A 14,625-nucleotide genomic window follows, 5' to 3' on the forward strand; every position below is an offset into this window, starting at 1 on the left:
AAAATGGCATTAAAAATGGGTAGGGGGCATATTTCTATGAAAAATGTACACTGCCAGTCAAAAGTTTGGACACACCTGATTGAATGTACTATGTTTCTCATTCTCTTAAAGCCATTTTGATCTAAAGGCTTCTGCTTAAATGCTTGAAATTAGTTTCTTAGACAAATATACATAGTGAAGTTGATGCCTATGTATGAATTTCTTTCCAAAGCCTTTGCCTTTCCATCAAGGCAAAGGGCGGCTACTTTAAAGAATCTAAAATATAAGATAGTTTTAATTTGTTTAACACTTTTTTGGTCACTGCATAATTCCATTTGTGTTATTTCATTGTTTTGTTGTCTTTACTGTTATTCTAAAATGTGGAAAATAGTAAAAATAAAGAAAAATGCCTGTGTCAAAACTCTTGACTGGTAGTGTATATTAGTAAAAATTCTTCTTGGCAGGTGTTTTTGTTTACCAGCCCTTGGCAGGTGAATAGTTAAATAGTTTACACATTTGCATTGATTCACTTAGGTTTGGTCCTGTAACCCTTTACTGACACCTGTTTCCATTCCAACCAGGCTCCAAAGACGACTCTACCTTCATAGTGCAGACACTGGATTTCCATCTCGGCCACAACACCATGGTGACCAAACCCTGCGGCGCGCTGGAAAGCCCCATGGCCACCATTACCAAAATAACCCGGCGGCGGCACGAGAACCCCCCGCACGGCGTCGCCACCGTCAAAGAATGGTTCAACTACGTCACTGCCATGAGAAACGAAGGTGACGGCAAACAAACTTCCTTCTTGTAGAGCAGTGATTCCCAAAGTGTGGGCCGCGGCCCCCTGGTGGGCCGTGAAGGTACTGCAGGTGGGCCGCGAGAGGTCATTTACAATAAATAAATAAAAAGTTTTTAATTTTCAATTTTGTAATTAAGTTTGAAAAGTAATCAGAACTAATAAAACAAAGCCATGGGATTTAAATTTAAATTAAATATTCTTCATTTATCTGACCTATTTTTGATCCGGCCGGAACGTCTCTTATATTTCGTCATTGGCGGGGAATTGTAATTGAGGGAATACCTCATCATTGGCGGGGGAAGAGTAAAAATGGAGCGGTGGCTATCAGGTTGCAAAAGGAAAGCTGTTAACGGAGAATCAACCTCCACAAGCGAATCATCAGAAGATCAAAATGAATCCGTGAAAACAAAAAGGACTCGTAGAAAGTACTCAAGTGAGTACCTATCGCTGGGATTTACATTGCATTGCATTGCCGTATGCCCACGTTCACATGTTCTGTTTATGAAATAAAAAATATATAGGGAAATACTTCATCTTAGTCTCGTGTGTTGATCAGAGTTGTGATTAAAGGGTTGGGTGGGCCGCGGAAGATTTTCAGATTTCAAATTGGGCCGCGGCATTCTTAAGTTTGGGAATGGCTGTTGTAGAGAATCATACATGAATGTTTGGATGCACAGATACTTACCCCCCCTCCCCCCCTCTTCCTCCTTGTGATTGGTCTGTAGCATCCTCTAAAAAACTTTTCTCAACTTTCAGAAAGCTCCGGCTAAAAGAAGCCAGGCGCAGCACCTTTTTCCTGAACAGGGCTCTGCTCTCCACACGCCCCGCTCTCTCCCCCATTATCTCTAATGTAAAATAGGTGCTGACAGCGTGAAAAAAAAAAAAAACCCGGAACAGCGCGAACATGACCTTAAACCCAAATGAGTCTTGACGTGTTTTATCTCTTTGTTCAGAGCTGAACTTGCTGAGGAATGTGGATGCCAACAACCCGGAGAGCGGCGCGGCTGCCAAGAGCTCCAGTCTCCTCAGCAGCTTCCGCAGCTCCTCCAGCTACAACCACGAGACGGAGACCATCTTCGCCCTTCCCAGGATGCAGCTGGATTTCAAGTCCATCCACGTGCAAGACCCGGACGAACCTTCGCTAACAGGTGGGATTGGGACTTTAATTTGTGTATACCGTAATGGAATATAGCAGCGCATTAAGGCAGTAGACCATATGTCTTGCACTGTTTTCTTGCAGTTTTTAAGGTCACATATATCCTTATATCATATGCATCAGCAAGTATTGTGGAAGTTGCTGCGAATACACTTTGTTTATTTGTAAATGAAGCTAGTCCTGTTCCTTAATCTGATCTGCCGTCACGCTTTTTAAAAGAAATGTACGTTTTTCTTGTCTCTGCTCAGGCTCTTTTTTTACCTTTTTTTGTGTTTATTCCTTCCAGACTCCAACAGCAAGCCCAAGGTGGAGTGCAGCGTGGTGACGGAATTCACCGACCACATCTGCGTCACCATGGACGCCGAGCTCATCATGTTCCTCCACGACCTGGTGTCAGCCTACCTGAAGGAGAAGGAGAAAGGTTTTTTTTTTTTTTGTCTTTACTACATTCGGTTCAGAAGAAAAAAGACACCGTTTGTTCTCTCCAACTGTCCGTTTCACAGACAATCTTTTCCCCAATAGAAACCACTTGTCTTTCTCCCCTGTAAAGGCTGTATGTATGAGAGTGGCATGAAGTGTGTCTTTTGTGTGAGTTTTAATGGGTTTCCTATTGTCACATAGGAGCAAATTAGCGCTCTTTATGCCTGCGACCTTGCATTCTCCGCAGTAAATAAAACACAACGCTATGCTCTATTGATTATACAGTTGAACAGAAGGAGAAACGATAAGCGTGCTGAAGATTTGCATCACCTTTTGATTCATTAATTGAAGTGGACCAGGTGGATATTTGAATGTGAATACAGGTCAGATCTGTGCTTTTGAGGCCTCGACTGTGCTTTCAGGGATGTTAATGAAATGATTCTGCTCTACTTGTGGCTCTTTGTGTTGCCTACTTGATAAGACAATATGTTAAAAAGCAAATGCCTCCCTCCCTCCCTCCCTCAGCCCTTTTCGCCCCGCGGATCTTCGCGGCGCGGCCGGGCCAGAAGAGCCCCACGGCGCTGCACGACGACAGCTCCGCCGACAAGGACAAGGAGGACGGCATCAACTACACCACGGTGGACTGGAGGGAGTTCATGTGCAACACCTGGCACCTGGAGCCCACTCTCAGGTCAGAAAAGGCCCCGGCTCCGCTCCGCCGCACCGCAGTCATGTTGAGACACACCCTTTAATGTCACAGCGTCATGCTATCTTGCCGTGCCGGCGATGAATGATGGTCTTTCGCAATCCTTCCAAGATTCCTTCCGTGTTTGTGTTTCATTTTGCGTTAATGTGAAAACTAAAAATAACTTCTTGGAGAGTTGCCTTGCACCACACGCATAATGAGAACATCTTTTTGAGTGTGATTTGTTTTCTTCTCAAGATATTCTATTGGTTTTTACGCACCAAACGCCCTAACCCTCCAAATATAAAAGGCTATAATAATACCATACAAGACTATTTATTGGATTTGAAAAAAACCAAGGCACCCAAGATACGTCACTTTTTCTAGTATTTATTGGTTTGGAGAAGCATAAAGCAAGGATGCACTCTGGCATCCCCCAGGTTTATTGACTTTGTTGGGTTTGTTTCTTCATGTTGTAAAGATTTCCTCCAAGGTTTTGAATTGTTCATGTTTGGACTCAAGATATAAGCACACGCCACTTAGTAACTGGGTCATCGTGAGGCCATTCTGCTATCATGCAAACCCTGAAATGTGCAAGCCTCCTTTCCATGGTTTAAAACACTCCTTCTCTTCTTAATCTGAGTTGAGAGAATTCTAGATCCGACCAAAATCTGCTAAGCACATCCTAGCTGAAACGCATCGGGAACGGCTTTGAACGGCGCTAACCAAAACGCTCCTACCCCCCCTCTGCAGGCTCATCTCCTGGACGGGACGCAAGATCGACCCGGTGGGCGTGGACTACATCCTCCAAAAGCTGGGCTTCCACCACGCCAGGACTACTATCCCCAAATGGCTGCAGAGGGGCGTGATGGACCCGCTGGACAAGGTCCTGTCGGTGCTCATCAAGAAGCTGGGCACGGCCCTGCAGGACGAGAAGGACAAGAAAGGCCGAGACAAAGAGGAACACTGAAGCCCCAGCACTACACTGATACCTTCTTATTGTGACACTTTAAAAAAGACAGTTGTTGTATTCATTCACTGCTGATCAAAAACACTGGATTACTGGACTGTGATGGCCACTACTGTACAACTGCTCAACTCTGTGAATTTCAGCATAGTTACGCCACTAGCGGCTCTGACTGAAGCATTTTGCACCAATGTTATTTTCTGTATATTTTGAACAAAGTAGTAAATTTTTAGTATTCTTTGGCTGCTTAAGTGGTAACCCCTCCGCCTCTCTTACCTGTTGTATATGAGCTCACTGAAATCGCTTGAAAGTTTATTTTTAAGGCTTACCGATATTTCATGAGAAATGACTTCTTAAACCATTGCCTTTTTCTTTGTTTCCCATGGAACACATGGTAGATTATGCTTTAAGTATTTTACAGCTTAGTTTTAAGGTATTTAAGATCAGTTCGATGACGATGTTCTTCTTTGAGACGATTGTTGACGTGAACAAAGAGACATTAGCGGGTGTAGGCACATAATTTACTTTACTGTGAGGATGGAATCGATTTGTAATTATCATTTGAACCAAGATCATTATTTATGGGTATGTGAAATGTAAAGTCTATAACCTGTATTAGCTTGGTGTGTCAAGCTTATTTTTGTCTCTTTTTTTTTTAAATCCGTAGACCAGTGTATATAAAATAACTGAATTTCTTAAATGTGTTGATTTCTTAACTTAATAAAATCATTGCCATTCAATTTTAGATAAATCTTGGATCTGTTACTGTGTATTGCTGACTAGGTCTCAATGGTAATCCTCGAGTTCCTTGTTTTTTTGTTTATTTGTTTGTTTTTATTTTGTCAGTCAGTGTGTCCAGTACTGTGACGACTTCTGGATTTTCCGTTGATGCAGTCTGAGTTTCTCTTTTCTTTGTCTGTTCGGCCTTGGTGGCTATCACTGCTCATGCTAACTACCCAGTTCTTCTTCTGTTGATTACAAACAAACCAGAAACATAAAACGCATCACTTCCTGTGCACCAGAGGACTTTTCCCAGGAAAGAGCTACCAGACACCGGGTGTTTAGAACAGACAATGTAAAAGTTTTCATGAACTGGATATAGGTTGAATCACTATTGTGTCCTATCAGCCAGATAAAGAGTACCAAATTGGACTTTTCTTCACATGAAAATGTTACGGATTATAACATTCTTATGCTATTGGTAGTAATCAAATCTCCTTTCTACAGAGACGGCGCATGAATAGTTTGCATCTGTTCTAGTTTATGCATGAAGTAACGGATAAGCCAGTAAATTAATGAGTACATGTGTGAGTCTACAAGATCCCAGATATTAGTAATTTATTTGAACTTCCACTGGAGTTTGAGTTTCTCTTATGCCTTGTCTAGAGTCACCCCCCCCCCCCCCCCCCATCCAAATATCCATGCTGTACCCACCGCAGGGTTTTGTTAATATATCACACCCACCCTATAAACCAACCCTAATCTTCCGCTGCTGCGATATGCTCCCAATGTTCCCCTTTTGGCCTCATTCCGTGGTTTTTGCATTTTTGATGGCGTGTCGGCGGGCGAGGAGCGCACGGTGGCACTTTGAAGAGGAAGGGAAACGCTCCGCTCTGTAATGTCTGCGGTGAAAATTGCTGCAGTGTCACCTGAGGAAACCCAGACATCTCGGTGTGTGAGAGTGTATTATCACAGCCTTTCGGTCTCGCTCGCCCAGACCGGACGTTATCTTTTGACGGGAATGTTTCGCCTGTTTGCAGAAGTAGTCCTTTATCTCTGGATTTTGTTATGTCTGGGAATTTTAAGTACATCCAGCCACAGTCTGAAAGAGGAATGACCAGTAGATGGAGTCAAAAGCCAATCCTCCCACAACTCTATCACAACATCAACTCCCTATAGTATACTGTCCTACTGCTGAATTATGAAAAAGAAGCAGAATAGGGGACATTAAAAAGTCATGAAGTGGCCAGAGATGTTGAGGAGTTTAAATTGCCTGCCTCTGGAAGGTAGTATGTCCTTCCTGGCCTCAGATCAGATTGTACTAGGGCAATGTCAAGAAAAAGTCAAGAAAAACTGCGATGTGTTTTGGAAAGCAATGAGTGAAGAGCGTATAGATTTTGGGGATAATGCTCTTCATTAGGGAGACGAACGAATAACACATTTTTCTGAAATTTCCTCCATACTTCTTTACTTTAAACATTTTAATGAGTCTTTATCAGGCAGAAGGAAACATGGAAATGGTCAAAGAGAAGACCAAGGTAGGGCTATTGCTACTCTATGTGTGGCTATGACTACTAGGGCCTGGTTTAACATACTAGACTCAGTCATTAGACAGCCTAGTTATGTGAGTAGTTGGTAACAATGTATTGATAATGTACTGTAAATTTCCCATTTATTTTCTCTACATTTCAGAAAAACCCAATATAAAGATTGTTAAGCTTTGAACCGAACCAACCAGCTACTAGATGAATCATGAGCTTACAACGATAGAATCAGGAAAAAAAAAGGCAAGAGAACAAAAGAATGAGCATTGCGAATGATGGAGTTGATTCCCTTTCCCTTCAATTATCCATTCAATCTACATCTGTTCTCTTGTCTTCCATGTACTATGTGCTCCTTTTGAATGGTTTGACTGCACATTATGGGAAAAAAAATGTTCCCAACACAACGTTTCAAATAGGCTACAGGTGATGATATTATCATCACCTTATAAGAAACTCTCTTAATAAAGCTAATGACTTCAATCATTTCCATTAATGGGCTTTACTGCCATGTCAGCAAAAAAAAACAGTATATTTCTCAAACGGTAAAAATTTCATTCTGGAATTAAAAGTCTTCATTAGCCTGGAGCTAATGATCTATAGAAAGAGAAGCGACAAGATACCATTAACAATGTTTTAAACCCGTTTCTAAGCCTTTGCCTTACAGGCCAAATGTGCCCGAGTGGGACAATAAAGATTTGATTTGATTTGAGCTGAATTGAATTGAATACCGCAGAGTGTAGTTAGGATGTACAGTATCACGGCTAAAGTGTCTTACTACCACTGAAGAAGATTGAGATTTCAGCTGCTTTTTGATTGAGTTTCTAATTGCTTGTTCCACTTCATCAGCTTTACCTCGATTTAATAATTCGGTGTAACAATGTGGCTGAAGTGTTCAAAGGAGAAGCTGGTAGTTAGTATAATGGGTCCACCCCCCCCAAAAAATAAAAAATAAATAAATAAACCCTGCTGGCAGAATGGGGGCATAGATCGCGCTTCCTCTCAAATGCCACCGTTTGAGCTCATTCCCAAGCTATGAAATGCTGCCACACGGAAGAGATTAGAGGCTTCACTCCTTGGCGGTGACCTCCCCGACCGCCATGTTTCCTCAACCTCTTTGCCATGAACATCTGCCATCTCTGTTGTGTTTGTTAGCTAGAAGATGGCGTTACTGTACTAATGCCAGGGTAGCAGAGGTTCAGCCTCCTTCCAGACTTTTGAAGGCTTCATGCCTGGTGGAGACGGTCTGCCAGTCTGATCTTCTCTCAGACAGGCTGCTCTTTTCCCTTTACATCAACCATGTCAATGACTTTGTCTACATCCATGTATTAAACTACTAGTTAGGGATTGGACGATATATCGAAAATTCAATATATCGCGATACAAAAATGTGATGATACGTATCGTGGGGCAGAAAAATGAATCGTGATATTAGCTACATTTTATTCTGCTGTAGTAATCAAAACTGAGACAATTTCACAAGCTCTCCATCCAAATTATATTATTTACACTTTGTAATGACATTTTTTAATTGTTTACATTCTAACAAGCCAATGCCATTGCTAGAAAGATTTGTGGCTCAGAAATAACCAAAATTCTGCACAGTTAGACTTTGTTTTATTTAACTTTTATTTATTACATTGTATCGTGGTTGTATCGCATATCGAACTGTATTGTGAGATAAGCATATCGTCCCATCCCTACTACTAGACTAGTCTATAAGTCCATATGCAGGATAGCGGGGAATCACCTGGCATCTTGATATGTAAACCAGAACCTTGAGCTCAACACCAACAAAATGGTGGAAATGAAGACGGATATACTCAAACACTCCCAACCCCCTGAGAATTGCTGATGCATGGTGGAATCATTAATCAGTAAGTTGTTGGGTGCTACCTTTGATAACAACATCAATACCGTTGTCAAGAACAGTCAGTGTACATTATGAAACAGATGAGAAGACTCAATCACCAATCACCACCTACACATCTGGGTCACTGTCTAGAGAGAGTGAACAGACCTGCCCTTCCCCTTCCCATCACCCCCTGCTGTCACTCTCTCAACCCTCCCTCCTGCCCTGGACACACTACTCATTCATTAGCAACTGTCCTCAATATATATATATATATATATACACACACACACACACACACACACACACGCATTGTTTTGCATCGTGGTCTGCAAAAGCCAAATTCAGCCAAGGCAACCACAAATGAGACACTTCACTCCTCTATGTCTGTGCAAGAACCTGGGTGAAAATTGATCTTAAAACTATAAATCTTCATACCTTAGCTGTGGTTTTGATCTCCCCAAGTCTTCTTTGTATGCATATATGAGTTTTGATGACAATCTGACAACGGCAGACTGTTGTTTTAGTTATACAAACACTTTTTGGAGGCAGAGATGCTCTGGAGGCAGAACTATTCTCATGGTGTAACCTATGGGTGTAACCTTGGCAGGCAGAGCCAAAGAACCAAAGTTTTTAAGAGTGGTGTACTGGCAAAATTGAATGGCATAGAAGGAATTCTGGTCAAAATATAAATAAAAATGCAAATGGCAATGACTGCTTTTTTTCATTCATTTGCATGTATGATCTTGGAAGGTCAGCTAACTAGCTTACCTATAGGCTGGTATGGCTAGTTTGAACTTGGAAGATCAGCTAGGCTAACTAGCTAACCAAGATAACTTAGTATGGCTGGAGTGCATTTTTTCAGTTCGTAGCAAGAACACTACTCGTTCTAATATTAGCTTCCTCCTCTCTTACCCCTTGACTTTGACTCTGGCCTTCAGTCTAACATTACTGAGCCAAAAAAAAACTCCTTTGCGGTCGTTCCAAAGTCTCATCACACTAGGAACAAACAAACACTTGAACCTATCTGACATTCTGGAAAGTGTCTGAAGAGTCTGACAACTCCTCCTTTGCATCATGAGATATATTTTTTTTTAGATATTGAGAGATATGACTATTATTGCACAGTTTGTTCAGTGACTCAAGGTTATTCTGACTTGTGTAAGCAAAGATGTAGGGTGATTATTCTGGGACTGGATGGAAAACATGAGACACCCTTTGCACCAGAGGCCTTGTGGGCTAAAAAGGCATTGCTTTCATTTAAGGGTGACAATAATATATTCACAAAAAATGCATTTGATTATGATTAATTACTTGAAAATACAGGTGTTGTTCACTTTTTGGCTCATATCTTTCAATCAACCATGGCATAGCATAATTAGCCAAGATCCCCTGAGGTTTCAGTCAATCACTTTATTGCCAAGTACAAAAAATGTATACAGGAATATGTCTTGATGACTTTGATGCAGGAACCTATTGAGAACTCACATAATGACATAAGTACATACTGGTTCATGTGGTACAGGGTCAAAGACCTCACATTTAGCTTTTAAACACTAGCATTGAATTCCACTCTGGTTTTAGACAACCACAGAGAACACCTCTCCTAAAGTAACTAAGTGGATGCAGGAGATTGCTCGATCTTAATCCTTTTAGACCTTAGTGCAGCATTTGAGAGCTGATCATGCAATTTTAATCGACTCACTTAAGCACTAGGTGGGTATCTGGCTCAGCACTGAGCTGTCTCAAATCCTGTCTTTCTAATAGACCCCTTCTCTGTTCATCTCCCTCAGCAGACAGGTCCAGTGGAGTCCCACAGGGCTCAATTCTAGGCCTCATCCTTTTCTCCCTCTACATGCTCCCACTGCTCCAGTTATAGCCTACATCCTGTTAAAACCCAAACAGTATAAGCACTCTTAAGAATTGCCTCATAGACATCAAGTGTTGGATGTCTCAGAATTTTTTACTACTCAATGAAAGCAAATCTGAAATACTCTTATTTGGCCCTCCAAACTTTAGAAATCTTTTTTTAGATGAGACAATGATTACCATTTTTAGTTTAGTTTTTAACCTTGATAAATGTTTCGTTTCAGTTTATTTTTTTATGTAGTTTTAAAGTTTTACTATTTTGAAGGCCAAATATATGAAATGTCTTGGTAGTACTTGTTTTGTGTAGAAAATTGTCTTGAGATGTGAGTAGTTGGTAACAATGTATTGATCATTTATTGTTGTAGTACCTGGGCTCATTCATTACTAGTGGATTCTCTCTCTATCTCACTTACTGTATGACAATAGTCAAAACACTAAAAATGAAAAGAATTTAGGTGAATTTCGATTTTGTTTCGGTTGTGGAATTTCTGTTTTTTCTTTTAGATTTTATTTTTGAGCTAGCTGCATTAGACATAGTCTTGTTCTTCATTAAGTTGTACTGGGACATCCACTGATTTATGTCAGAAAAACGTTCTTTAAAAGTGGCTAGGCCATCTGAGCTTCTGGATTTCAAATATAAGGATAGGACCTTAAACTGAACCTGGAGGGACCCTGCCCATGTATTGTCTGCTGAGGAATATGATGAGTTTCCAGTTTGAACAGAGAAGGTTCTATGAGAATAGATACAAGCTGAACCAATTTAGTGCAGTGTCCTTAATGTCAAGCCAGGAATTCAGGCACACAAAGGCTGCACTAGGACATGAAAGGATTAAAATGGAAGTTTCACCCAAATACATTCCTATTAGAATATCACTTTCTGCCTTAATAAGGGCAGTCTCCATTCTGTGCATCGTTCTAAAATTAGGCTTAAATTTTTCAAAGATGTAATTTTGATTCCTGAAAGCTATACGTTGAGTGGAGGCAACTTTCTGGAAAGTTGTGATAAAAAACATCTCTTTCAGAAATGAATGGGCACAACATCAAGGGGACATGAGGTGGAGTTCATGTGAGATACGGTATCAGTCAGGACCGAGGCACAAAAGGGTTCAAAATGGCTGAATTCAGCAGAAATTCCCCACCTAACAGTAAAGCCTGAATGGGGAAGTGATCTGAGGTTCTCAACCTCTTTGGTGAAGCTTTCACATAACCAGGTGACCTAATGACTGTGTTTAGTATGTTTTTTTAAATGTTTTTTTAGATATAACAGAAAAAAATTCACTTGAGCATCCCTCTGAAACATTTATTTAAATTCTTCAAAATGTCATGGAAGATTCTCCTTAGGGCCTGAATGTGCTCAGGGAGCCAAGGCAAGGCTATAGGGTTCACTTTATCCTTAAAAACATCAATAGAGACAAGACTAGGTAGGCAAGCACTGTTAAAGTAAATTACCAAATGACTACAGCAGGTCTCAGTAGTGTTCTGGTTTGTGGTGGCAGTGAAGACCTTGCAGAAGTGAGGCAGCGTTAATCAAAGATGCAAGAGGGATCCGGAACTGGGGAGAGCTGACAGTGCTTTAAAAATAATTAATTCACGGTTGATACAGAAGTCTATTTTTCTACATTTCTATGGCTGAGACCAGATGTTAGCACTAAGTAAAGAGTATGACCTTTTGAGTGTGTGTGATTGCACGATTCAAAGAGGTTCAAAAACTCAAGTGCAAATGTATAAAGTGGGCAACAAACGTGGCTATTCAAATCACAAAGTATTAGCACCCAGTCATACAATGACAGATTGGAGTTCTCAGTTCAATACAGTTACTAATTAGTTATGGGCCCATTTCAAGGAAACATCACCCACCTTTGATGAGAGGCACCCAGCGGATAACCCTAACCCCAATGATCTCCCCACTCTCACCCACCCTTTCCTCAAAAATCCAAACCATGATTCTACACTGGCACTAACCCTAAATAAGACAAAGGATAGTTACATCAGACTGTGTGGACTGGTAAACATGTTGTAATTTCACAGAAATGTATCAGTCAGAGAATCCTAACTGCAGCATCTTTCACCTTTACTTACCAAGGTTAGTCTTGTTGAAATTGAAAGATCCCTTTCCCAATGACAAGTAAGAAATCTTGGTGTCATCATCATAGAGTATGTTTTGCCTTTTCTGCGTTCTACCATCTGAAAGATATTGCCAAAGTAAGAGGCTTTGTATCACAAGCAGACTCTGAGAAACTAGTGTAGGCCTATACCTTCATTTCCAGCAGACTAGATTACTGCAATGGTCTTCTCATTGGTCTCCCTAAGAGGACCATAGGGAGATTGCAGCTAGTTCAAAATTCTGCAGCACAAATTTGAACTAGGACAAAGAAAACTCACCACATCACTCCAGTTCTGAGATCTCTCCACCGGTTCCCAATGAATTTTAAATGAACCATAACCCTAACCCTAAGTGTTTATTACTTGTATATAAAGCGCTCAATGGCCTTGCACCAATTTATATCAGAGACATTCTTGAGAACCGCTTGTGACACTGATGAACCAAAAGGAGCCCTCAGGTCGTCAGGCAGGGATCTGCCCCGGATAAGCTCAAAGGCAGGGTAAGCTGTCTTTAGTTGTTATGCACCCAGAAAGTGGAATGCCTTGCCCGAGGAACTGAGATGTGCCCTAGCACTGATTTCTTTTAAAGGTAAACTGAAAACAAATCTTTTCACTATAGTCTGTATTCTGTTATTTTTATATCTCATGTTTTGTATGCATTTTTGTAAATATGTATATCTTTGTATTTATGTTTTATTTTTAAATGGAAGATTCAAGTTACAGGAAACATTCATGGCCCTTTTCTTGTTTCCTAAAAGTAAACCTGCTATTGTTTGTGTCCTCAAGCCCTCAATCGAAGCAGAAATTGCTGGGTCAAAGGAGCAACAAAAATCGTTGGGTCAAAGGAGCAACCAAAATTACTGGGTCAAGCAACCAAAACGAATGCATTCAAATGAAAACTGGCACTTTGGATGTGTCATTTTGGCAAACATGATCCTTTTGTTGACACCCATTTAAATACATGGATTTCTTCCCTTATCAATGAAAATGACACAGTAACACTATTTTGTATATTAAATGAAAATTGGATTAATGACGGATCTGGGTGACACACACCATAGATGATATGGGTAAGATAACAAAGAATCTTTTCTACTTTGTAGAAAATGCAAATTCTCAATAATACAACACTGCATGTATGAACAATTTACTATGTTGTGTTACTACTGAGATACACTCTGATAAACTTGCACATTACTCACTAATACAAAGAGCAAAATACATTACCTCACATATAAGGCACAGGGGCAACAGTGAAAGATGTATTAAAACAATACATCACACCACCAGTACAACTAGCTGTTCAAGAGGCTGAAGTGAGTGCTGAAATGCTGCAGCTGTACAGATTGGAAATTGCAAGTTTTATACAAACATTTCTTGGAGGCAGAGCTGCTCTGGAGGCAGAAGGTTGCCTTCAAGTCATGTCGGAAATATCGTAATTAGAAGATGAGCGCGCATGAACGACCCAATAAACTCGGAATTACCAGTCGGCAAATCATGATTTTCTCCATGTATTCAAGTGTCGGATAATCAAGAGTTGTGACGTAATCGCGCTTTCCAACGTGGCTGAACAAAGCACAGAGTTGTACGTGAACAGTAAGAAATGTCATACAATAAAGCTGAAAATTAACCACAAATACAAGCTTAAACGACATGGATATTCCTTGATAACTACAGTGCTACGGCATTCACTTTCCTGTGGTACAAACCCCTGACATAGCCGAAGATTACTTGCTAGCTAAACTAGCAAGTTTAGCTGACTCTGGAATCCTAGAAACTGTTTCATTTAAATGAATTTGTAATAAATTCATACTGATTTAGGCCTATCTATACTAATCTGTGTTCGACTGCCTTGGTCTGATCCATTTCACAAGTGGGTAGGGAGGAGGGAGAAATTTTTGTGTTGATTTTCATCTGGAATCAGAATTGATTTAGAATCGATTCCATCAATTCCATTACCAAGGAGGATTTCCAAGGAGTCAGAGTCGTAATCGACTCCAAAAAATGTAGAATCGTACATCCCTAGTATTTGACGACTTCCGAACTCGTAAGTTGGAACTTCTAAGAACGGGTGGAGCCTTACTAAGTAACAGGCGGAAACCCAGTGAAAAGGGCAAGGGGTAAGAGAGAGGAAGCTAATGAAGCCGAGCACACAATTGCTACTTACTGAAAAAATACAATTTAACCATACTAGTGCAGTGCCCGTTCGCGCCGCTGCTGCACAGAACGCTGTTCGCTTGTTTATTCAAAGTTTATTAATATTGAACGTGTCGCGTGTCCAAATTGCACCAAATCCGACACTGCACGTCCTTGGGTCCCCAGCAATACACCCGCCAAGTGTGAAGTCGATCAGACGAACGGTTCTCGAGATATGCGAAAGACACACAGACAGACAGACAGACAGAGATTCCTTGCTTTATAGTATGATAAAGTTATCTAGGTTAGCTAGTTAACCTAGCTGACCTTCCAAGATCATGAATGCCATGGTCATGAAAGAATAAAAAAATGATTACTGTGACTATTTCTGCCAG

At 40.7% G+C, this 14,625-nt stretch overlaps 1 protein-coding gene across 12 annotated transcripts in view; it reads left to right on the plus strand.

The window, feature by feature from the left end:
* Positions 1-4,758, plus strand: part of kiaa1109 (KIAA1109 ortholog) — a 78,127-nt gene extending 73,369 nt beyond the window's left edge. For all 12 annotated transcript variants that reach the window (XM_078289552.1, XM_078289554.1, XM_078289557.1 and 9 more), the window contains 5 exons: positions 561-764; positions 1,735-1,929; positions 2,224-2,358; positions 2,883-3,048; positions 3,796-4,758. In XM_078289552.1, the coding sequence (XP_078145678.1) occupies positions 561-764; positions 1,735-1,929; positions 2,224-2,358; positions 2,883-3,048; positions 3,796-4,012 (917 nt within the window). In that variant the 3' untranslated portion in view covers positions 4,013-4,758. The remainder of the gene's footprint in view (positions 1-560; positions 765-1,734; positions 1,930-2,223; positions 2,359-2,882; positions 3,049-3,795) is intronic.
* The last annotated feature ends 9,867 nt before the right edge of the window (positions 4,759-14,625 follow it).

The sequence above is a fragment of the Centroberyx gerrardi genome, chromosome 17 (genome assembly GCF_048128805.1).
Source record: "Centroberyx gerrardi isolate f3 chromosome 17, fCenGer3.hap1.cur.20231027, whole genome shotgun sequence".
In the NCBI taxonomy this organism is placed as follows: domain Eukaryota; kingdom Metazoa; phylum Chordata; class Actinopteri; order Beryciformes; family Berycidae; genus Centroberyx; species Centroberyx gerrardi.